At 44.3% G+C, this 23320-nt stretch overlaps 1 protein-coding gene across 1 annotated transcript in view; it reads left to right on the top strand.

Moving 5' to 3' along the window:
• Positions 1-3762: 3762 nt before the first annotated feature.
• Positions 3763-23320, top strand: part of TEX10 (testis expressed 10) — a 51804-nt gene continuing 32246 nt past the window's right edge. Inside the window, exons 1-6 of the mRNA XM_086468971.1 lie at positions 3763-3946; positions 4754-5460; positions 11267-11510; positions 13531-13643; positions 15919-16157; positions 20775-20910. Coding sequence (XP_086325097.1) covers positions 3767-3946; positions 4754-5460; positions 11267-11510; positions 13531-13643; positions 15919-16157; positions 20775-20910 — 1619 coding nt within the window. The 5' untranslated portion in view covers positions 3763-3766. The remainder of the gene's footprint in view (positions 3947-4753; positions 5461-11266; positions 11511-13530; positions 13644-15918; positions 16158-20774; positions 20911-23320) is intronic.

Raw genomic sequence — 23320 nt, 5'->3', positions numbered from 1 at the left:
GGGGCGGCCGCTTCCGGGCAGGCTCTCGGGGGCGGAAGGGGGCTCGCGCTGCCGCGTGGTTGGTGAGTGGCCGGCGCCGGGGCGCGCGGGGCTCGGCGGCGCCGTGACGGGGCGGGAGGAGGCGGCGGGGCCCGGCCCGGTTCGGTTCGGCCCTGGCTCCGCCGGCCTCGCTTCGCCCTGCCCTGCCCCCCCCCCCCCCCCCCCCCCCCCCGGCGGCCGCCTTTTGTGTGACCCGCCCTCTTCCCGCACGCTCCTGCGCAGGGCGGCGGGAAAGCGGGAGCACAGCCGCGGGTGTGTCGGTCCCCGGGGAACCGGCGGCCTCGGCTTCTCGGCCTCCTTCCCCCCTCCCCGTCGCTGTCGTCGTCCGCTGCCTCCCCCTGCCCCACCTCCCCCCGTGCTGCCGCTCGGCCGGCGGCTTCCCTCCGCCGCTGCTCCCGCCTCGCCTGCCGCTGGTGGAGCCGCGGGGCGGGGGGGCGCTCCCGGGAGCCGAACTCGCGGCCTCCCCGGCACCGGGCGGGCACTAACGCGCTTTATTTAAACGCCTCGTAGGAGCGGAGGGAAGCGGCTCTTCGGGAACAAGCCGAAAAATGTCCCGGGACGGCGAGGAAGGGTGTTTAACGGCCTAGACCTGCGGGAGGAGCCGCCGCCTCCGCTTCGGCACCGCCTCGTCTCGGGGTACGGCGTTGGCGGCGCGGGACGGGCTGTGGTGTCTGGGGGGGGGGGGGGGTGTTGCGGTGAGGGGCGGGTGCTGCCCGGCCCCGGAGCCTCGGGAAGGAGGGAGCGGCGAGGGAGCGTTGCCCTTTGCCGGGAGAGAGCTCGCCCGGGTGGAGATCCTCGTCGGGTGAGAGGAGTTGAGGCACGTACCTGGTTCCTCAGGATTTTCCTGATTGCTTGGGCTTGTCAGTGGGGCGGGAGGAGGATTCCCTGAGGATGTTTGGCTCCTTCTGGTTCCCCTCTTGTTTCCCTAAGCCTGAGGCAAGGATAGCTGCGTGACCTCTGAGGATATTTGGCTCCTTCTGGTTCACCTAAGCCTGAGGCAAGGATGGCCAGGTGACCCCTGAGGATATTTGGCTTCTTCTGGTTCCCCTCTTGTTTCCCTAAACCTGAGGCAAGGATGGCCGCGTGACCCCTGAGGATATTTGGCTCCTTCTAGTTCCCCTAGGCCTGAGGCAAGGATGGCCGGGTGACCCTTGAGGATATTTGGCTCCTTTTGGTTCCCCTTTTGTTTCCCTAAGCCTGAGGCAAGGATGGCCGGGTGACCCCTGAGGATATTTGGCTCCTTTTGGTTCCCCTTTTGTTTCCCTAAGCCTGAGGCAAGGATGGCTGGGTGACCCCTGAAAAGCGCTGCGTACAGCTGTCTGTTCGAGGAAGCCAGTGTTGATTTGAGGCTATTTCAGTGTTTTGGATTGTAAAACTGTGAGCGGTGCACGAATTGTTAGGTGTGCTCCACTCAGTCCTGTTGGAGGAGGGCCAGCCGAAAATACAGCTGGAGTCAAAAGGCAAAGAGTCGTTTCAGTAAGAAGTTCCATTAAAATATTTACGTACCTTCATAAGCCGTGTAGGGTTTTGCTTAACATCTTATTATGAGACACTGTGTGTGTTTTTGCTTGGGTTTGTCACTGTTTTATCTCAGATTTAGCGTGGTGCGTGTGAAATGGAAATGTTTAGATTCCCAGTAAATTATTTCCAAAACATACAGTGCAAGACAAACTGTGCTGCCTTGGTTTAGTAGGAGAAAGTATCTTTTATAAGCCTCCTCCTTTAAAAGAGCTTAATTGATCTTGTTCAGGTGTGTGCATACCTGCATTGTAAAGTTTTTAATGCTAGTTGGAAGCCAAACACTTCATCTTGTAGAGCGAGGCTTCCTAAATATCCCCATTAAAGCAAGTTTCCTAAGTGGGAATAACATTCAAGTCAAAAGCTTCTAGCTATTTCTGTATGTCTTGCAACCAAGTAATGAAGATCTCGTTGTAATTCTTCCCTAAAAGGTGCCTATGGTGAAAATTAGAAGCGTATGAAACCGTAGTTGTTATAGTTGGGCACTAAAGGACCTTTTTATTTTGGCACCAAACCCCAAGTATGCTTAAAGCCCTCTCAGTTGGTGGGTTACTTATGCTAAACTCAGGCTTCAGTTAGAGTGGTCTTGTGTAGAGCTGTTCTAAGCTAGCGTGTGAAAAGCAGAGATTAAGTTGTAGTCAAATGTTTGTATAATCAGTTTTTTAAGTTGTTTTAAAAGAATGGAAGATGACAATTGGATTTAAACCATTCTTTGATGATTATCCTGATGATGTGTGTGTGAAATACTGTAATACAGCACAGATTTACAGTTTGAAGTCCATTGGGAAAACCAGCTGTAGAATTCTGTTTTCTAGAGTGAATGGTGCTCATACCCACTGTAAAAGAATCATTGTTGGGAGATTTTGTTTAGAAATTTCTGCGTTTAGTCAGCTGTATTTGTTTTTTCTTCGGTAGTTTGGTCTTTAAAATTGGGACGTTGTGTTCACAACGGTTTTGTATGGTTCCGGTATTAAGAATGTGCAAAACCTGGTTAAAAAAGAGCAGTTTGAAAGAGAGAGGAAACAAAAAGTTCACATCCCTGACAACAGGGGCTTTATTCTGCCTACGTTGAAGCCTGGAAGTATTTGGATTTCCAGCTCTATAGGTTACCAGTTACCGTTAGAAAGTTGTTAGATGTTAAACCTCAATGTCATAATGGCTTTGTGCTTGTCCACCCCCACTTTTATATTGTAAGTGATCTCTACAGCCACTTCTAGGAGTCGTCAGACTGTGGATTCATGGTCTTAACTAGCAGAAATCCGGGTGCAGTTTGTGTGTTGAGCGTGGTGAGATCAGCTTCTGGAGTTTCGTTACGAATGGGTTTAGAAGTACAGAGATCGAGGAAGATTAAGGAAAGAAACCCGTGGTGTGGTGTCTGTTGGTGTTTTGGTTTTACATCTGGTACAATTCAGAGTACTTTCATCAGTACGGGTATGTCAAAGCCAAAAGGACATTCAGGAGCTGAAGTGGATGTTTCAATTTGTTTCGGTTATTGTACATCTGTTCTGGTACATCTAAGTACAGCTGCTCACACCACCTTGTTTCTTATGCCTTATTAATTACAACTTAGTTTTTCAGTCTCTTTTTACTCTGGATGTGCCCATTTAACCTCTTCCCACCCAGCCCCTTCTTTATAGTTTTTTAAATGCGCAGAGTGGACTTTTCAGCGTGTGGTGGAAATGTTCTTGGATCCTTGTACGCTGCGGTTACCCACGAAAGCCTGATGAAACCCGTGGTTTTACCTGTGCAGGCTGCGTGCTCTTCACGATGGAGCTGGTGACCAATGTGCAAGTGAAATAGAGCAGTTCACTGAGCTCCTTTTGTCTTGAGAAGAGTCAACTATGTTTTAAAATTCCTTTGTTGGCAGGGACTTTTTAAAACAAAACCAAGCCAACAACTGAATCTGAAAAAGCGCTGGAAGATGCAGATACTGTCATGGGCTTTTTCAGTAAAACAGTTCTCAGAGCAAAGACAGTGAAAGGAGCAGCAGAATGTTTTCTGGGCACCAGAAAACCAGCTGTACTGAAGCAGTCTGCGTGTGCGCTTAGCCTAGCGTCTTGGTGCAGGAGTGGACACTGGTTTATGCGTAGGGTAAAGCATAAAACCAGTAGCCTTCGATAGGAAGTTGTGGCTCTTTGGTGGAAAAAATATTTGTTTATAGTGATTTGATCAAATTAATGTTCTGAATATCTTTTTGCAGAGAATCAGGATGACTAAAAAAAGGAAACATCAAGAAGATTTCCAGAAAGTGAAATTAAAAGTTGGGAAAAAAAAGCCTAAACTAGAGAATGCAACTGATACTACCTTCAAAACAAAGGCCATACAAATTCCTGAGCAGCTTAAAGAAGATGGAGTGCTTCCAACGCAAAATAGAAAACTTAACATAAAGGTATCCTGTGACGTTGCGTTCTGAAACGACAGACAATTGCTTGTTGCTTATCTAGGTTTGCTGTGTTTACTGGAGCTTAGGAAAAAATATTTATTTAAAAATTAATTAGAAAAACCCCACAGAGTATCTGAATACAGCCTCTTCGGTCTTGACAGTAAGCTGACCCATGAATTTAATGACTCCAGTTGCTGGACCAGCGTATAACCCAGGGGAAAGGTTTTCAGCAGTGCAAACCCAGAAGTTTCACGCTGATTTAAGTATCTAGGATTAACACTCAGTTTATGAAAGTCTTGGATCGTAACTTGAGGACAAGGTTTAAAAAGTAGAGTTCCTGAGAGGATGTTTTTTTAAAAAAAAAATCTTCTCTGTCTTTGGGTGGTGCTGCTGCTTTCCTTCCTTTGCATCGTCTTCTGTCTCTTGCAGCGCTCTGCTTAAACTGAAGAAAGCTGTTGAGATTGAGATTTCATAGTTCTACTTTTAAGAACGGGTGTGAGAGGACTTGTCTTTGGTCATCCCTCTGTTAAGTCAGTCTTTAACTCCTTAAGAATGAGGCATATCTAATTAGCTGAAGGACAAGTCCTGGTATCTTGTTTTCCCTGTCACTGGCTTTTGATGATTTGTTAATTTTTATGCTCTAAACTAATATGGCATTTGTTCTGAACGTACGATGTAATGAGCAGCAGTACATCATAAGAGCAGATTCTGTGTTCTTGAGAGGTTAAGAATAACGTGCTGGAAATAAGTGGGGAAGTTTTAAAGAGCTGAAATCCACGATAATGGCAAGTGTGTACGTGTCTGTCTTTTCAGGATCTGCTTTCACAGATGCATCACTATAGTCCTGGGGTGAAGCATAACGCGCTTCTTGGGCTCAAAGATCTCCTGTCTCAGTATCCATTTGTAATTGATGCACACCTTTCAAGTATAATAAGTGAGGTGGCAGCTGTGTTTACAGACAAGGATTCGGGTGTCAGAGGAGCAGCTGTTCACCTGCTGCAGTTCTTGGCTTCAAAAATCAGAGCAGAACAGATTGCTCCTTTTTTCCCTTTGGTAAGTGCCCATCTCTCCAGTGCCATGACTCATATCAGTGAGGGAATTCAGGAAGATTCGTTGAAAGTCTTGGACGTTTTATTGGAAGCGTACCCAGCTCTTCTCACAGACCGCAGCAGTATATTGTTGAAGAATTTTGTAGAGCTTATTTCTCACCAGCAACTGTCAAAAAGACTGAAAAGCAGAGAGAAACTTTCCTGGATGCTCTCTGTTAACCCGAATCGCAGAGTGACTTCTCAGCAGTGGCGGTTGAATGTACTGACCAGGCTCAAGAAATTTCTCCAAGCGGTGGTCGATGGATCCACTGAAATAGAGGATGAGGGGCTGCAAGAACAAAAGGACAGCCCTCATTCTGTGAGGAACCCAGTATACGTAACGTGGAAGGTCCATGCAAATAATCAGCAACATATACAGCTGTTTGAAAATGGCGGCTTACGACCAAAGATCAACTCGTCATTTAGACTGAGGTGAGAAAATGTTCACTAATCCGGGAGTTAATGTCAGCGGTATGATCACAGTGTTAAACTGGTTTGTTGCTGTTGAAGACAATGATTTAATTTTTGTGGTGGGATTGTCCCCAAGCCATATTTTGGGGCGTTTAGTGTAATGGGCAGTCTTACTGCAGTGCCTTGAAACATACGGAAATGCTCAGCAGATCACCGTGCTGTATGTGTGTCATGAACTCTCCCGTTATCAAATAAAAGCTTTATTTTGTGCTATTTGTAAAAATTTTGGAAGACCAACTCCAGCATTTTTTTTATTTTTGTTTTTGGAATGCAAACTGAGGGCTGCAGATTGATGTGGGCTGTCAGACTTGGGGGCGAGCAGGCAAATTTCTTTACGTTGAACATAAGCTTGTTGCTTACACTGTGGTAATTAATTTTGCTGAAATTTTGTGGTTTTACCTTCAAGAGTCTATCCTAAGTTTGGGAGTCTTATTTTCTTTGAATATCACTCCCTTTAAAAAGGGCAGCATGTCTGATATGTCTGACTGTATGAAGTTCTGCTGAGTTTCCAGTTCTGCATATTTTCAATCCGTTCACCAGTTTGTCTTCACTATGGACAAAAGGTGTCTCATCCGAGACACGTTGATGAATACCGAGGAAAGCGCAGTGTGCTTAGGCACAGGAAGGTTTGTGTGTCTCTTGGTAGTACTCTGAACAGATTGAGCTGAAGTTGAGGGAGAAATAACCAACCAACGTGACTTCTTCCTTTCTGATTCACCCACTCCTCAATCTAGAGGGGAACCTCCCTCCCCACTTTATGGTACCTTTTTAAACCTCGGCGTTCTCGTGTATCTGCATTACTGTGGGTGTCACGTACCTGCTGGTAGGAGACCTAGAATGATGACTCGAAAACCAGACACTGTTTAGCTGTTACACAGCACTTCCAATCTGTCGATATCAAGGTGGTATGAAGAGCAACCGCAATGCTTGTCTTACTGCTGGGGGAGACTGAATAAGGGGTGTAAAGCAGTTATACCACATTCATTTAGGAGGTCAGTGACAGAACAGGGTATAAATATAAACCCCCCTGCCTGCTCCATTGCTGTGTCCCTCTCATGTCTTCAAATAATGAAATGCAGAAGAGGCGTTCTCTTTCAGTAGCACAGGTATTGGCCTAGGTTAGGGGGTGCTCTCTGCCTCTGTTGTGGAGACACACAAATGACCATTCCCGCTCTCCTAGACAGCACAGTACTTGTGGTAGGGACAGGAAGGGCATATTAAGCAAAGTAAACTCTGCAGCTGATGCTTATAGAAGTGGTTGTTAGCCTGAGAATTCAGTCATGACCAGCAATATCTGCTGTAGGCAAAACTGTCGTTGCAAACCAGAGCAGTGAAGCCCGCTCGAGGTGGGTGGGGTGGTCCAGTGCTGAGCACAAAACCGCCCCACGGACTTCATCTCCGCGGTCAGAGTGCACAATTGTGGACCACCCCCGTGTGTCAGAGCCCTCTGTATCGTGCCCTGAATGATACGCAACGTGTGATACACTGTGCCCTGTAATAGCTGTAGGTGCCTTGTATCCAAGGTCGGGAAACAAACTGTAACGTCTGGTGTCACCTGAATTGGATTCCGCTTTTCTGAGGAGCTGAATTGTGGTGAAACATCGTGATCCCCTTGTGGTTATAAATACTTTCAAAAAGGCGTTTGCGAGCGTGAGGAGGGGCCAGAAGATTAGAAGGAACCGTTGCTGGACTCCAAGGCGAGATTGGCAAGGCAAGCTGACGGCAGAAGAACGGCAAGAGAAGGGGCATCTGCAGAAGGTACTAAAACGTTCTCGTTTTGTTGCATTTATGCGTATTTTTGGTATGCTCGTTTTGTGCCAAGGGCCAGTACAGCTTGTTTCAGTGGATAAGCGTGAAGTTCTAAGAGCAGAAGTTACTGTGTTGGCTTTTGTATTTGCTGCTGAAATCTTTTTTTGTGTTTGCCCCTGACATCTTTGCTGGTAATCTGGAGATGTTTAATTCTGTCTCTTCCAATCCCAACTGGGGCCTGCTACAGGCATTCCCGGGCCTCCGCTGTGGCCATTACTGCAAGGGCAGAAATTACCTCTCATCAGAGGTGCAAAACATCTGTCGTGCTCCTTGAGCACTTCCAAAATCTCAAACGGTGTGTGTGGTTTTGTTTAAAGAACTCAATGCACAAATAATCGAGTCCTAACTACAGATAATGAGTTGACCAAACCATAAGTAACTAATTGCGGTGTGCGTGTATTGACGGCCTCATCAGCGATACTGCAAGTAAGTTTCAACTCTGTTTTTTAAAAAGTTGGCTTCCAAACACCGCTATTAGTATGCTGAATTGTTGAAGTTCCTGGGTCTTTTTAATCACGCAAGTTTGTTGGGTAGGGATGGCACCTCGCCGCTTACCTAGTGATTGCAGAAAGGGATTGTCAGAACCAGTTGGCAGTATTGGTATTTGGTTAAAAAATGTGGACACTGAGCTTGGAATGCCAGATGGTTCAACAACTCTTTAAGGCTTTACTATTTACTGTTGTGTGCTGGGTATTCCTGCTGTCTGTGGATTAAAGATTACAGTGAATTAGGAGATGATTAGAATACATCTTCTGCCCTACATGCTGACTGTGCTGCTTTTTGCATCAAACTCGTTTCAGATGTGGAAGAAGGGAAAGCCTTCACAGCTTCAACGTGGTGATACCAGGGTCTGTCATCTTTTTTTTTTTTTTTTTTGGACTGGAAGTGGTGCTGCAGAGAAACGGTAGAGCTGCTCGTTTCTGCTTAGAAAGGACAGAATGAAGCCGCAGAGAAAAGCGAAGACGACTTGAGAGACCAAAATGGAAGACGAAGCATAGTGGATAAATGTGCATGGTGTGACCTGTGCCTCAGATAGAAATGGAAAATACACTTCACTTGGTGTACTGAGTGGGTCTTTGCTGCAGTTGGCAGTGCACACAAAAAAGGAGGACAGTAACCTGGCTTAGACTCTGAGCCATAAAAGCTTATTAACTTCCAATGACTTCTCCTATTTTAAGCCGCAGAAAGTTATTTCCTTGTTTTCCGTTTCTTTTACGCTTCCTTGACTTCCCTTTGCTGAATTTCTGTTGTCCTCTTACTGTCAAATGGCAGATGTGTTACATGGTTTTCTTTTGTTTGGTCCTGCTTGATAAAAATACTGGCATTTTAAAGAAAATGACGCCTTAAGAGGCACACAAATATCTTGCAACTCCCCTCAACGGTATTTCATGCCCATATGAAGGTAATACGCTTTGTAGTGATTCCGAGAGCCACCTTGCCGTTAAAGAGTAGTGATAACGGATACGTGACAAAAAGATTAACGCTTTAATTCAAGCCCTCCCAGTTCCAGTGAGACCGTGTTGCGAAGGGTATTGCACTAATCGAATGCATTCTGGACAGCTTACAGTAATACTTTGTCATCATCTGGTACTGGCAATCGGAATTTACTTACCCCTTTTGTTGTTAACCTTGAAGATTTGGAGGTGTCTTATCTCGACAGACGGGGGCTTCTTTTGCAGGAGCGCGTGGAAGCCGCGTTAAGGGTTCTTGCCCAAATGCTTTCGGCAGCTGGGTGGAGTATCCCTTTGGCACGGATCCTGCCTTCTCTTTCCATCCCTTGTTTCAGAAAAGCACTGAAATAGTTGGGTGCGTGCGTTTAGGCTGTGGGAGGAATCGTCAGGTGTGTGTTGGCAGCTTCTCAGGTTTGGTGCGCTGTTCGCTGTTTAATGGGGGGATTTGTTTGTGTTCCAGAAATAAATTGCTTGGATTCCAGAGCTTTGGTGTAATGTCAGGTATTGTTTTCAGAGAAACAGTTAAAGACTGGCCGCTGCTTCAGAGTATTTCAGCCAATTCCTGCCATTTCAGAGTCTCAGCTGAGCGTGTCGTCCTGCCATGTGTAGCATTTACAGGACAGCCGGGCTGTTTCAGGGAGGTTTTGGTCTCAGCATCAACTGGCTTGTCCGGTGACGCTTTGGAGTTCATGTGGTTATAGCTGGAAGGTGGGATCTGTCTGCCCTGTCTTTAGATGACTGAGAGTTAAGTGTCTTAAGTCAAAACTGTCCGCCCTAAACACTCTTTGAAGTCTGAAGGAAACTGGTGTCCTTACTGCAGTGTCTGTGGCATGGAAGGGACAGAGAGCAACACAAAAGGGACAAATAAGCCAAATTACATTGGCTGCGTGTATTGGTTGCTGCAGTTAATGCTAGGCTTTATGGAATCTGAAGATGTCTGATAGCTGTGGTAGGTACAAGACAAAACTGACCAGTTGTGTTTCCGCTTGTCCATTTTCTTTTGTGCTGGAGATCTAAAGTCTTTCTCCCATCTTGCCTTCCTTGAAAAAGAGCCTGCATTTGTCTCTCACTTTCTTCTTATTCCTTTGCAGATGTTTTCTCCCCACTTCTTTTCCATTCGGTTAATATTTGGGTTTGTTTTGGTTTAGTAGTTTTCTTGAGACACCAATTTCAACCGGAGAGAAGTGACAGGGTAAAATTTTCTGTTATGTGCATGTTGTAGATGATTGCAGCAGCATGAGAAATCTCACTTCGTCGAAGGGTTTAACTAATTGGGTAATGTGGAAATGACAGGATGACCAGGAAAAACTGCTTTACCTCTTTAATCCAGTATGAAATGAAAATCATTTGTAAACAGAAGTTCTCTGCCTGTCTGTGGAAAGAGAGCAAATAGTTTTTCAGAACCTGTTTTGGGAGTATATGTAAAGAAGAATCACTCAGAGAACATCCACTGAAATAGGAAGGAGGTTAACAGGAGGTTCAGCCTACCAATTTTACGTATATTAGGAAGTTAGAAAACAAAATCATGACAGAAAAGAAACAATGTCAGAAATCATCAGTGGAAATTATTGTTGCCTTTTTTCTTTTTTTTTTTTTTTTTTTTTAAAAGGGCTCTTGTTATTTGGAAACCCTTTCAGAAGCTTCTGTATTGCTTAAAGTTAGCAAGAGTTATTCAGGGGGTTCTTCCTTTAAAGAACCTTCTTTTTAACATGGATACGAATATCCTGAATTTATCCAGGAGCAGGGTTTGGTCATTGGTGCTGATTATTCCTTTTGAAACACAAATGAAGTGCGTTGTAAAGGGGGGGGGGAGGGGAGGAGGAGTCCTCGGTTTTCTTGCTTTCTGGGAGATGTGCTTTTCATTTAAACTTTGTTGTTTAAATTTAAATTTAAACTTTTGTCTAACTTCATTATCAAGTAATTGTAATTATTTTCCACCTAGTTGCTGTCCAGAGCGTTATAGTTAATCGTCAGATGGGAACCAACGTTGTGTTTTTGCAGAATGCTTTTCCCCCCCCAGTACTTACATATTATGACAACCACTATGTTTATTACAGCTGGAGATGGTTATTAACTGTAATAAACCTCACGCATTTGACAGTACTTTGTGATCAGCTTCCTTATTTTGCTCCAAGGAGCTGAAAACTTAACGCTTTTGTATTTTGTTGTGCCGAGTGCCGTGAGTTCTTATCTGTTGGTTGAAGGTGATGTGATAATGCAGATCGTATTTCTCCACTTCATAAACTTTCTGTATAATAATGGGGAAAGAAATACTGAAAGCGAAGTTGTTACAGAAGCACACAAACTTGCAGGGGGACTCGGGAGTGGGTTTGTTGTAGATGGTTTGAAATACCTTTTTTTCCTTACTGAAATATCTAGCAAGGAAGCAAGCAAGCATTTAATGTGTTAAAAAAGTAATTTTTGCTTTTATTCAGAAAGCAGGGAAGTGGTATTGCTCTAATCTGTTTTTAAAGGCGTGATCTTTATCTTTTTTCTTTTTTGTTTAGGTCTCTGGCAAGTGTAATGGACAGTGCAGAAAAAGGCCTGTCCTCGGCCGAAAACTTAAAAGGTTTTATTGAGATAATAATTCCATTACTGATTGAGTGCTGGATTGAAGCATCTCCTGCACAATCAGCTCCCATTCTTGGCAACCTTTTGGAATCAGAATCTCAGCAGCTTATGCAGCAAGTGCTTAGTATAATACATTTATTGTGGAAACTCACAAAGCGACATGATGAAACGTACAAAATGGTAAGGGAGAAGTGATCCATGGCATAATAATGACCATTTTGTTTTGGTTTGAAACTAGTGTTTTGGTGATTGGAAGTAGTGGAAATATTTTATTAAGAGAGGAAAAGCCGAGGTGTTGAGTAGAATTTTGAGTTTGGGTTTTGTCACGTCACTCTAGAAAAGGATCAGTTGACCTGAGCAGTGAGGTCGCGGATAGTCTCCAGGAATCCTTGACAGGCTGCAGCACAAAAGCTTTTGAAACTGAAAGTGGTGTTGGAGAAGAGAAGCGTTTTGTCCCCCAGATAACCTCTAGAATAGAACAAAGCCTACAACGGAGTTGGTTGTTCCTTGTTTTTATGTGTTGAAAAAACTGACGGGGGGTAGAAATGAGCAAACCCTAAACCCTTGGAAAGGTAGAGGATAGCGGTGGTAGGAGATGCTGTGATTGCCTGGTGCGACCTGCGTGGTTGTGTCATGATGGGTAGTGTCACGAGACATGGAATACAAACCTCAATAAGGATTCTGGAAAATAGCCTTGAAGTTGTGTTTTCCCTAATTATTTTGTCTGTCTCTGGTAAATGAATTAATTGCCTTTTTTTTGGTCATGTTTGCTGCTCTTCTGAGGATTTTGCCAACTGGAGAAAGGACACTCTTTCCATTTGGGAAGTAGTTGGAAGGAATGTCTTGACAGCTCTTGGTTTTACCTGTGTGTAGGACTGTAGGTCCATTTGCTAAACAAAAATCTACGCGTAGAATAATAGGAAAACACCTGGAATCATTCCATTAGACCAGTGTTACCCAACAGACACTGAATCCATCCCTCGGGCTGTGTATCTGAGCCAAACACACTGTTCCCCTTTTTCCCCTTCATCTTTTCTAGGGGGCCTCTTGGCAGCAGGCGGGGAGCAGGCAGCTGGCCAGGTGAACGTGTGTGGCAGCCTGCTGCCCCGTGCCTTTTTCTGCAGGGTCCTGCAGAGCTGCTGCCCTTAGCCATAGGGGGCCTGCGCTTGGTCGCATGAGAGGAGAGCTGCTGTGTCCCCGTGCGAGCTGGTTTGGGGACACGCAGTTGTGTTATGAGCTTAGGGTGTTTTGTGGAGAAAAAAAAAAAAATTCTGATGTCCAGACAACTGGGTTTTTTTAACATATCGTGTTCTAGATAAGCTAAACAGTTTATTTTTTATTTTCCTGTACAGTCACCTTTGTATATAAAATACATTCAAACGGCTCAGTTTGAAAATGGAAGCTTTGCTGAAATAGCCCTTGGGCTTACAGGCCATGGTGGTTATTACAGACACTTTGGAAAACCACTCTGAATATGCTTAGTGGAAGCCTGTTAATCTTTTAAATAGTTTAACGGTCCTTCTCTGTTCTTTATATTTGAATATCAAAAAGGTGATGCAGTCTCACCAGTTTGATAGCAATGCAGCCTTTATTTTGTGATGAGTTCTGCTGGGCGCTTTGTGGAATGGTGACTGCGACTGTCTGCCAACCCGTAAAGTAAACTTATTTTTGACTATCAAAAAGACTCCTTTTTCTGTAAGGGTGACCTGGCTACTGGAAAACATTTTGTCAGTGGGCTTTGAACTACAAGTACAGCAACGATGGGGAAAGATGAGGGTGTGTCAGAATAAGTCGTAATGGAAAACTCGGGACAGTCACTGCCAGTAAATCAGAGTTCACTCTGGTTTAAAGTATCCTGATAAATTGATTTAAAAGCACTTCCAATTCACATCTGTAACTCACTTGGTTTAGTATTGTGTGTATCTGCATTAATATGTGCTAGGAATTACACTGATCCAGTTTGGGTTAAACGTTGTTGCTCAGCCTTGACTTAGGGTTTTACTCCCTCGTTTTGTGGACCTTCAGGTTCACGCCTAGGACTTCACATGGAGACCCGAATGTAAATGTGTAGGAAAACTTGCAAATAGAAGCTGAAGTTCCTGTTTTTCATTGATTCCCATAATGGATTTTGGCAGATGATTGTATTGATGCATTTCGCTTACTACCATGTTTTCTGTCTATCACCTGCTTCCCTTAACAGGAGCTGTGGCTTCGAATGAATTACCTTGTTGATTTCAAGCACCACTTCATGCGTCATTTTCCTTATTCTTTACAAGAAACAGTAAAGCACAAAAAGAAAGATTCGTGCAAAGGGTAAGAATAAAATCAATGTCGTGTTACAGCTTTTAATTTCACAAGATAAGTGAGACAATGCGAGTCATATGCTCTATCCACTATTAAGTTTTTAATGTTGGAAAAGAAAACTTTTTATTGTGTATTCCTTGAAGATCGGTAGAGAGGTTTTTACAGGAAGGTGGCATTGCTTTGAATTGAGAAGTTTTGATTGTACTTTGTAAAAATACACTATAGGAAGTCATCTGAATAGCCTCCAGTAGAAACTGAAATGCTGTCTTAGGGAGAAATGCAAGTATTTTATTGAACACTTGATCTGGGATTTGCATATTGCTGAGTGGTGATTTCTGTTAGTCTGACTGGTTTCATATTTCTGCATGAATTACATCAAAACATAGCTAAAACTTGTTTTTTCACCCACATCTGCTCTTTTATAGTTGTATTACAGGGCTGGATAAATACAGCTGGGAGGGGAGATGGGACACGTTGTGCCTGTCCTGTATGGCAAAGCCAGGACTGCAGCAGGGGAGGCCAAACACTCACGGATTTCTTCACTGTTGAGCTGTCAGATCAGGTGCACCAGTTTTATTCTGGTACAGGCCAGTAGCAGGTTGTCTCCCCCCTCAGCTCCCAGATGTGAGGCTCTACTCACACACAGTCTGTTCTGGAGTCGTTCTGTGCCACTGCAGTCCCTGCAGGACGCTGCTGCAGGGACAGGGGGATCAACCAGTCTCTGTCTGGGTTTCAAAGACTTGCAAGTTGTGCCACTACAGATGGAGCCGCAGTAGTAGAAGGACTTCTTTTTATACTGAAAGTCTGCCATGGTGTGGGTGTATTTGAGTCTGAAATCCTGTTTGATATCTTGACTGTGGCAGTTTCCCTTCCTGGAAGGGCACGTAGATCAGAAGTGCAGCAGAGCTCTTTGTTAAAGGCTTTCATTTCAGCTCATTCTCACCCGTTAAGTTCATAAAGCCAAAAGCTGTTTTAGTTTTCCAGGTTTTGACCTGAACACCCTTCCTTGAAACTGAAAATCTCAGGATTAGTAGTTAGGCTTGTCTTTCTCATCTTGTAGGGGAGCTCCTGACGAACCGTACTTCTGTTGATCCTTCTTCACTCTGCTACTAAGTTTTGCCCCATTCTTGCACTTTATATATATTGTTGGGTACAGCAGGGAAAACGTGAAACTTTTTAACGTGCTTTTACTTTGACTGTTACTTCAAGACTTCTGGAAACTTAGCTTCATGCCGTGACAATAAAAATAGTTACTTTTGTTTTCCTTCCTTACCAATATATGGGGTTAAAGGCTTGCGTTTGGAAACCTTGCGTGGCATCTCGAGGCTTCCTTCCTTCTTCGGTTTGCAAAATGTTGCAGGAACTTACCACAGTATTACTGGTAGTGCTTGGGATCTACATACTCTGACCATGAAAAAGTTATTAGCGTTTATGCCGTGTGTCAAGGATGTCGACAGGTTGAGGTTTGTTTGCTCGTGTTGTGATGGTTGGCTCTGAACTGAAGGGTCGCTGCGGTTACGTTAGTGCAGGCTGAACTGCTTTTTGTCGTTTTGTTTCCACAGCTCTACCTTGTGTTCTCAGTGTAGGCATTCATGTTGTGCAGCCCTCCGTAGGTAAATGCTGTCACTTTTTTCTTGTACACTGAGAGTGACTAATCAGCGAGTAGAGAAGTTGTACCATTGTATTTCAAGCTGCAATACCATTGGTTCCTCTCTTAATATCCCTTAATTTTGTCTTTTGAACCTCTGTAGGGCAACAGGGTGGTCCTGTGTAATACCGTGATGGTGAAAAATGTATTTCTGATTCCACATGCGTTTGGAAAAAAGTACATAAATGGAGTTCTCTGTGCTGGCCATGGTGCTTTTTGTCGTTGTGTAATAATGACAAAATCTGTGTGATTCCTCCCAGAAGAAACACAGAAGAGACTGAAACTAAGGATTGAATTTTTCACCCTTCCTTTACTGGTTTCAGTTGCCTGCAAGTGCTGCTAGGCCCCAGTAAAAATGCCAAGCGGGAGAAACCAGCCATAGAGATACAATCTAGAGCTTTGAGTGTTGCTGCTGCTGCTATAAATATGAGAAACGGGTATTTTGGTGGCAGAACAAAGAATTTCACGTATCCAGATGTCAAATGTGAAGACTTCTAAAATGTGTATTGGCTTTAAAACTTTAACACTTAGCATTTTTTTTTCTACATAGTCTACTTTCTGCCAAAGTAATGTATACTAAAAGACACAAAATATTTGTTTTTAAAAAATCTCCCTCTTTTCTTTCTTCGCCCCCAGCAACAAGTATTGTATGACATCCTCAAACAGCGTAGACCATCTTCTACTGAACTTAACCTTGTGTGACATAATGGTTTCACTAGCAAGCGCTTCAACGCTTCAGATGGATTCTGGTTGGCTGGACATGATAAGGAAATTTGTGACAGATACTCTTCAGGATGGCAGCAAGCTCAATAGCAAGCAGGTGAACAGGTTGCTGGGCGTGACTTGGAGACTCATGCAAATACAGCAGAACAAAGGTAAGGTACAAGTAGTTTCTGAAAAGCAAAATTGTGCACTGACAGCTTGAGTTATGCTAGTGTTTTCAGGTCACTTCATCTTACATCATCAGTTGTTGCATCATAACATATTTTGTCTGTTGGTAAATTGAATTTCATGGTTATGTCCCCACGTGTAGCGTTGAAAATGGCTTGATTTGTAGGAATGCTGTTAGGTTCATACTATTAATATGCAAAGTAGTAATATATTTGTGTACCTGTTTTCTGTTTTTACTCAATATATTCTTGTAAATAGGAAGATGACTTTTCTTTGTTGAAAAAAATAGTTACTAGGGTGTAGAGGTGAATGACACTTAAATTATTCCAATCCTTAATTGTGTAGCTGGTAGAATCCCTTGAGTACTGTCAGATGACCACTTAGTTCTGTGATGACGTGAAATGCCAAGATAGTTCTGATGGAAGCTGCTGTAGAATATTTTCCAAAGTGTTTGGTTTGAATCCTTTTCCAAGAGAAAAACATATTTCCAGCTGTGACTCACAGGACCAGTACCATATTTTGGCTTGGCTTCTTTTTTTTTGTTGCTTTTCAAGTACTATTTGGTTGTGTTCCAGAGGAGACCTTGATAGACATGTCTGTTAAGCAACCAGTGTAGAACTTCTCAAAGAAAGAGTTTTTTGAGTAAATCTAAAGGTGGTAGGGGTCTGTTGTGTGTTACCGGGCTGGTAGAAGGGAATTCTACAACCACGCAGCCAAGTGGAGTTCATAGAAAATGCTTTTCCCGTAGCAGCAAGTTTCGTTGTTAGTGTTGTAAGATGCAAAGATGTCAAATGTCCCTCAAGTATATTTTGGCAGTTGGTTGTGTCTCCTTCCAAATCCATTTTAATTGGGAATCTGTGTGTTCCTGTGTCCCTGATGACAAAGATAATAACTCCTCATTCCTACCTGCACTCCAAATTTAGCTTGCTGTTGAAAGAAGGCAGATAATAGTCGGAAGTCAGAGATGTGCCTGTCTCACCAGCTGAGCTAAAGCAGGAGAGTTGCTAGGTTCCAAACTATTGTTACACTGTTGAATTGGATACGTCATGCCTTTCCTTGTAATGAAACGTTGGTTTTTCTTTTGTCTACAAAACTTTTACCAGATAGTGGATAATGGCTGGTGTTTTTCTAACTAAAGTGGCCGGTTTAGTGCCCTGATTTTCCTCAGGAATGCAGAAAATAAGTAAGCTTAAGAAAAGCTTAAATGAAATGGTGAAAGATTAACATGCATAGATCTTGTCTGCTGATCCTGTAAAGGTTCAGGTATTTCACTGCAATTGTTTACCTCCAAATCTGTGTCTGTCTGTGTGGATGATTGATCTCATTCCTTCAAAATAATCCTTGTACAGTACTAAAAGCCTGACTAGGTACTGGATTATAATCCATTTACTGGCTATAGAGGAAACACAGCCTCGACGTGCTGGAGAAATGGGCTGATGGTTCAACAAGAAGTCCCGCACCCGAGGAGGAACGAGCCCAGGTACCAGCACGTGCTGGGGGCTGACCCGCTGGAAAGCGGCTTGGCAGGAAAGGACCTGGGAGGTCCTGGTGGACACCAAGTTGGCTGTGAGCGGGCAAATGGGCCCTTGTGGCAAAGAAGGCCAGTGGTGTCCTGGGCTGGGTTAGGAGGAGCGTTGGCAGTAGGTTGAGGGAGGTGATCCTCCCCCTGTGTTCTGCATGGGCCTCGCCTGGAGTACCATGTCCAGCTGTGGGCTCCCCGATACGAGAGCGCCATGGATGTAGCGGAGAGAGTCCCGTGAAAGGCCACGAAGGTGATGAAGGCACTGGAGCAGCTCTCCTGTGAGGAAAGCCGAGAGAGCTGGACCTGTTCAGGCTGAAGAGGAGGAGCATCGGGGGGAATCTCATCAATGTAAGTACCTGAAGGGTGGCTGCAGAGAAGATGGAGCCAGGCTCTTTTTGGTGGTGCCCAGTGACAGGAACCAGGGGCAACGGGCACAAACTGAAACCCAGGAGGTTCCATCTGAGCGTCAGGAACAGCCTTTTCGCTGTGAGGGTGACCGAGCACTGGCACAGGTTGCCCAGGGAGGCTGTGGAGTCTCCATTCTTGGAGACATTCAGGAGCCATCTGGACGTGGTCTTGAACAGCCAGAGATGTAGCTGATCCTGCTTCAGCAAGGGTGTTGGACCAGATGACCTCCAGAGGTCCCTTCCCACTTCAACTGTTATGTGATTCTGTGGAAGAAGAAAAGCTTTCTGCCTTCTTTTTTTTTTTTTTTTGATGGTGCTGTAGAAATTCAGAACTGCATTGTGTCAGAAGATACTGCGAAAGATGGGACATACAAAAAAATATAACTCTGATTTGTTTAAAGCCTGTGTGGCATTGAGGTTAAGGATCTGGAGAGGTGTGTCATCTTTAGAAGACAATGCAAAAGAAAAAATGAACCATTACAATCAAAATTATTGTTAGGATGCAATGGAAATCAAAAGAGGGGAGGTGTAGACAGAAGAAAACCCCAGCCAAACTACTGAATGAATGAGAGGTTAAATAAAACCATAGTCAACCTCTTGCGCATTGTGCCACGAAAGCATGGTGGTGTCTTTGCAGCCACGTTTTTCAGGGTGGCCTGTAGGGAGGAGCTGTTCATGCTGGGGTGAGATGCACGTATCCACCTTGTCGTGTGGAGCTTTGAGCTGTAACGTCTGAAGGCTTCTCCCCTCCGCTCTTGAAGATCAAACTCTGGATCTGCTGCCTGTAACGAGGAGCTCTGCTCCTTTCTTACATCTCAGCTCTGCCTTCAGCAGCAGCTTGCCTGCTCGTCGTATTTTTGTTAGATTTTCGTCGAGTAGTGAAGAAAGCACACTCAGCCACCTCGGAAGGAAGCTTGCCATGTGCCAATTAAAACTGAAATGTGTTAAAAATCATGAGGGCTTTGGCTGCATTTTGGAAGTCTGTATAACGTGGACCTTTTAAGTACTATTTTTTTTTTTTAAGAATACAGTTTTAAATTGCTGCCGTTTTTAAACTTGTTCTGTTCACGTGAAGCGATTCAAATAGTAGGACCTGTTTTACAAAACGTGCCGTGGAGAGTTATTGGAAGGTGGCTGAACGTTCTACACACTTGGAATATTTATTTCTTACTGTATTTCTTCAGTTAACAGTTTGTTAATTAGCTAAAAACTACATAAAAGTATAACTCTTATTCAATTAAGAATAAGCCTGTGTTCTGTTTAAGAAATGCTGTCCAAGGTGAGTCTTCACCTGAAGAGTATGTGAACTGACAAAGTTGATGCTCCTGGTGCAATGAAAATAACTTAGTAATTTGTCTTAATTAAAATCCATTCTAATACTGGATGCGTTTTTCTGTTGACAAATACGTTAACTTTCAACTTCTGAGTGGCTCCCTGCATTATGTTCGAGTATGACCCTGCCACTTCGGGTGATTTTTATCGCGTGCCTTTTAGTGAGAAACCCTATATGATAAATATGATCCCTGGAAGAGTTTTGCTGATGAAGACCAGCCCCTGACTGGATCCAGAATAGTTTTTAGTACGGAGCATTCCTGTCTCTGTGGGCAGCAGTAGCTCTGTTCGGTGTGGAACACCAAATTGTTTTGGGTTTTGAACACATAACTTACTGAGACTGCTCTGTGCACCTGGGTGGAAAGGCAAAGGTTTCCCAGTCTCGGTTTATGAAGATAGCGACTGCTGCTACTTAAGTGTGTCTGACAGCAGTGAATTCGTTGGGAGCCCAGGCTCTTCTGAGACAAATTGAGTCGGGTCTGATACCCTTCACGTATCTCTTTAAGTTTTCAGATGCTTCCCCGTTCTTTCCGGGCTTGTCTTCTCTGAATTCAGATACTTCCCCGTGCTCTGTTAAGTTTTACATCCAGTGGTTTACTCTGGTTTCCAAAGAAAACGTTTGGCCGGTTTCTCAGCCCGCTGTCGTAACTTGGGCGCCTGCTGGCTGGGTTTAGCTGACTTTGTCACGAGGACAGACCTTCCCTACGCTGCTTTAAGCCTGGTGGTAACGCGTGGCCGATGAGAGCTTCCGAGAGGGAAAGGTTGCCGTGGTTGAGCAGTTCTCTTTGCAGGGGCTTGCCGGTGACCTCCTGAGGTACGTGTTTTCTGGTGAATTAGCAAATGCGGTGTGGAGCCGGCTGGTTCAAGGGCGAGGAGAGCCGGTAAGGCTGGTGTGCGTGGCAGGGAGAAAGGGGTGGTATAGCGAGAACTGAAGGCGCTGCCACAGCGGGGTTCGGGGGAGCCCAGGTGAGCAGTAAAGGAGAAGCTTGGTGTGAAGTTACTGCACAGGGAGGAGAGGATGAAAGGCAGCCTGGGAAAGCAGGAATTTGGTGGTTCTCGGCTACCTCGCAACCTGCGCGCTGCCTCGTCTTCAAGAAGTTCTGAAGTTTTCGCTTGCAGTTGTCTGTTCTTTTGTGTGTCTCTTTCACAAGCTGCGCAAGAAGGACGTGTTTGAATGGTTTGTAAGTCTGAGTCTGTCCTGTAGTTCTGACACTTTGGTACTTCCCTGCGGAGTTAAGGGTAGACAGTTGCCAGATACAGATTATAGATCTTCTCTGTGTGTGTATAAAATCAGAAGATTTAGAATCACTGCTTCAGATTTTTATATATTTTCTTTCTAGTGGCTACAGAACCCTTGATAAAAGCCGTATATACACTATACCAGCAGCGGAATCTCCTCTTCCCGGTTCGTACGTTGCTTTTGAAATTTTTCAGCCGAGTTTACCAAAAAGAAGATTTGAGGACTCAAAGAATCAGGTAAAAATCCATTTGCAGATTCTTCTTAGTTTCGACATAGCGCGTTTCTTTCAGCAGTTAGAATACTGAATTTCCGTGTGGATGTTACAAAACTTCATGCTGAATCTGGGCACTGAAATTTGAAAGTTTAGGTTCTCTGTGAGATTGAGGTGTGTATTAGCTTAGCTGTCTCTCTTTTTCCTCAACGTAACTACTAAATAGCTCTCAATGATTTAGGATTTCAGTTGCAGCGCACTGCTGCAGGCTCACTGTTGCTGGCTGCGTGATAGTCAGGAGGTGTGTCAGGATTGTGCAGCTGTAGCCGTGCAGCACTTCCGTTACTTCACCCCGAGGTTGTGGGGTTGTGACTTAGTGCCTTTGGTGGTTCTGGTAGTGCCTGCCTAGCGTTTCGTCCTCGCTTTCTTTAAGGAAGGTATTATTCTGGTTTGGGTGCGTGGTTTTAACGAGACCAGGTTTAAGAAAATGTTCTTGTCCTTTTGGGTTCCCGGTTTCATGCATCTATTAGGCGTCTGACTTCACGTACGAGGAGATTATTCTCTATGTTGCTGTTATTACATTTCTTCATCATAAGATTTGTCCAAATCGTCTCCGAGTTTTTTACTTTTCCAGAGGGTATTTTTCAACGAAGTCATCTGGTTCCAGCTACGCAAAATCCTTAGACATGGATCAGGCTGCATCAGTCCTGCCTTGCTGGGGAACTGCCAAGGGACATAAGGTCATACCCGTGATAGCTGTTGCTCTCCTAGGTAAACCCCAAACCTCAGGCTCCCCAGAAGTACTGGCATCCACTAGCAGAGCCAAGCTTTGGGAAAATTGTTCTTTTCTGCAGCTTCTTTGCTTTGTTCAGTCCTACGTTGTGGTAATGGCTGAGTAGCTGTAATTGGATCTGCAGCCAGAAATATCTAACAGTACCCTATGAACATTACAAATATGGGGAATTTGAAAGACAGACAGGAAGAAGGCTCGGGAATATCCCATTTTCCTCCTCCTCACACAGAGTGAGAGAGAGATCTTTTTCAGTTTGACTAATGTCCCCGAGGTTACGTAGCCACTGTTTTAGCTACTTACCTGGAAGTCTTGAGCACCTCATCCAGTTTCATGTGATCGTCTAACTATCTAGAAAGCTTTAACTTGCTGTCGTTAGACCTCACAAATAGCAGCAGCTTTCCTGCTGTGCCTCTTAGGCTTCGAGACGGAATTGTGACTTTTTTTAGTAACAGAAGAGTGAAATCTCCAAAATTCTTTGCAAAAAGGATAATTGCACGTATGTCTGACAGGACGTTTTAAGGCGCCATAATGTTTGTGTGCTGTCCTGACCCATTTCTGTCCTTTAGAAACAAGTGGGCTTTTATTTCTCAAAGATGTGGACTCGCACGGTGGATCCTGAGTGACGTTCATGTTACTCCGTTCAGTTTGACGCCGTAGCTCCTTCAGCCCTCCTGTGACTGCTCTCTTCATTTTTCTTTTAAATTTATTTTTTTCCCTCAGAAGCTTGTCAAGAGCGAACTAAAAGGAGCAGAATTCATGTCGGAACACTTTTTTCCAAGAGCGTTTTAAGTGAAACTGTTGATTCTTCAGGTATATCTGATTCAAAGGCTAAATAGGAGATTTTGGCCTGTTGTTGCCCTGTGGAAGAAAACTTGATTGATTTATTACAAGGTTCAGAATGAATATTTTGGTGGTGATGTTGGCTACCTTCACCCCAGTCGCTACACACATGTGCATGTCGTCGTGTGTGTACGTGTGCACATATGCACATACACACTGGTAGAGACTTAAAAGGCCGTTTCGCCTCGCAGCCTGCCTTCAGCCTATGTTGACCTATGTGAGATGCTACAGGGAGAAGGCAAGAATTAATTTGCCATAGTACTCTAAGCTTCCAGCCATTTGAAGCCTGTACTTCGCAGAGCTTCTGTGTGTTTAGTGTTATTCAGTGGGTGTCCTTTTTTTTTTTTTTTTTTCCCATGAGTTTTTCTGGTTGTTCCTTGGACAGGTCTAAATCGAGAGCAACTGCAGCGTCCTCTGGCAGGGAGTGACAAAGCTCAGCTGTTGGAACACCAGCTTTCTTCTGTTTGTTTTGATTCTGCCACCTCCTAGCTTCCTTTTGATACCAGCACCCACTTCTTCTGGGGGAAGAGAAAGCAAATGTTTTATTCCCATCCACCATTTGCATCTCGAGTGATCCAAGACCTCTATTGAGCCTTCTTCCAACTCGGCCACTTCCCCTCTCCAGGCTTTTCCTGCTGTTAAACACAATTAATCTGTCTGTGCAAGGCCCTTCCCTCTTATGTCAAGGATACTTAGTTTCCTTAGAAAGTTTTTGGTGAGGGATTTTGTCAGGTCTTTCGAAAATGAAATAATCTTTATTGTTGTGCTGCTCTTGTTGACACCTTCAAAGAGCTTTGAAGTT

This window comes from Leptosomus discolor, chromosome 8 (genome assembly GCF_034619465.1).
Source record: "Leptosomus discolor isolate bLepDis1 chromosome 8, bLepDis1.hap2, whole genome shotgun sequence".
Classification (NCBI taxonomy): Eukaryota; Metazoa; Chordata; class Aves; order Leptosomiformes; family Leptosomidae; genus Leptosomus; species Leptosomus discolor.
The sequence above is the reverse complement of the archived record's forward strand: the minus strand, read 5'-3'. Positions and strand labels throughout refer to the sequence as shown.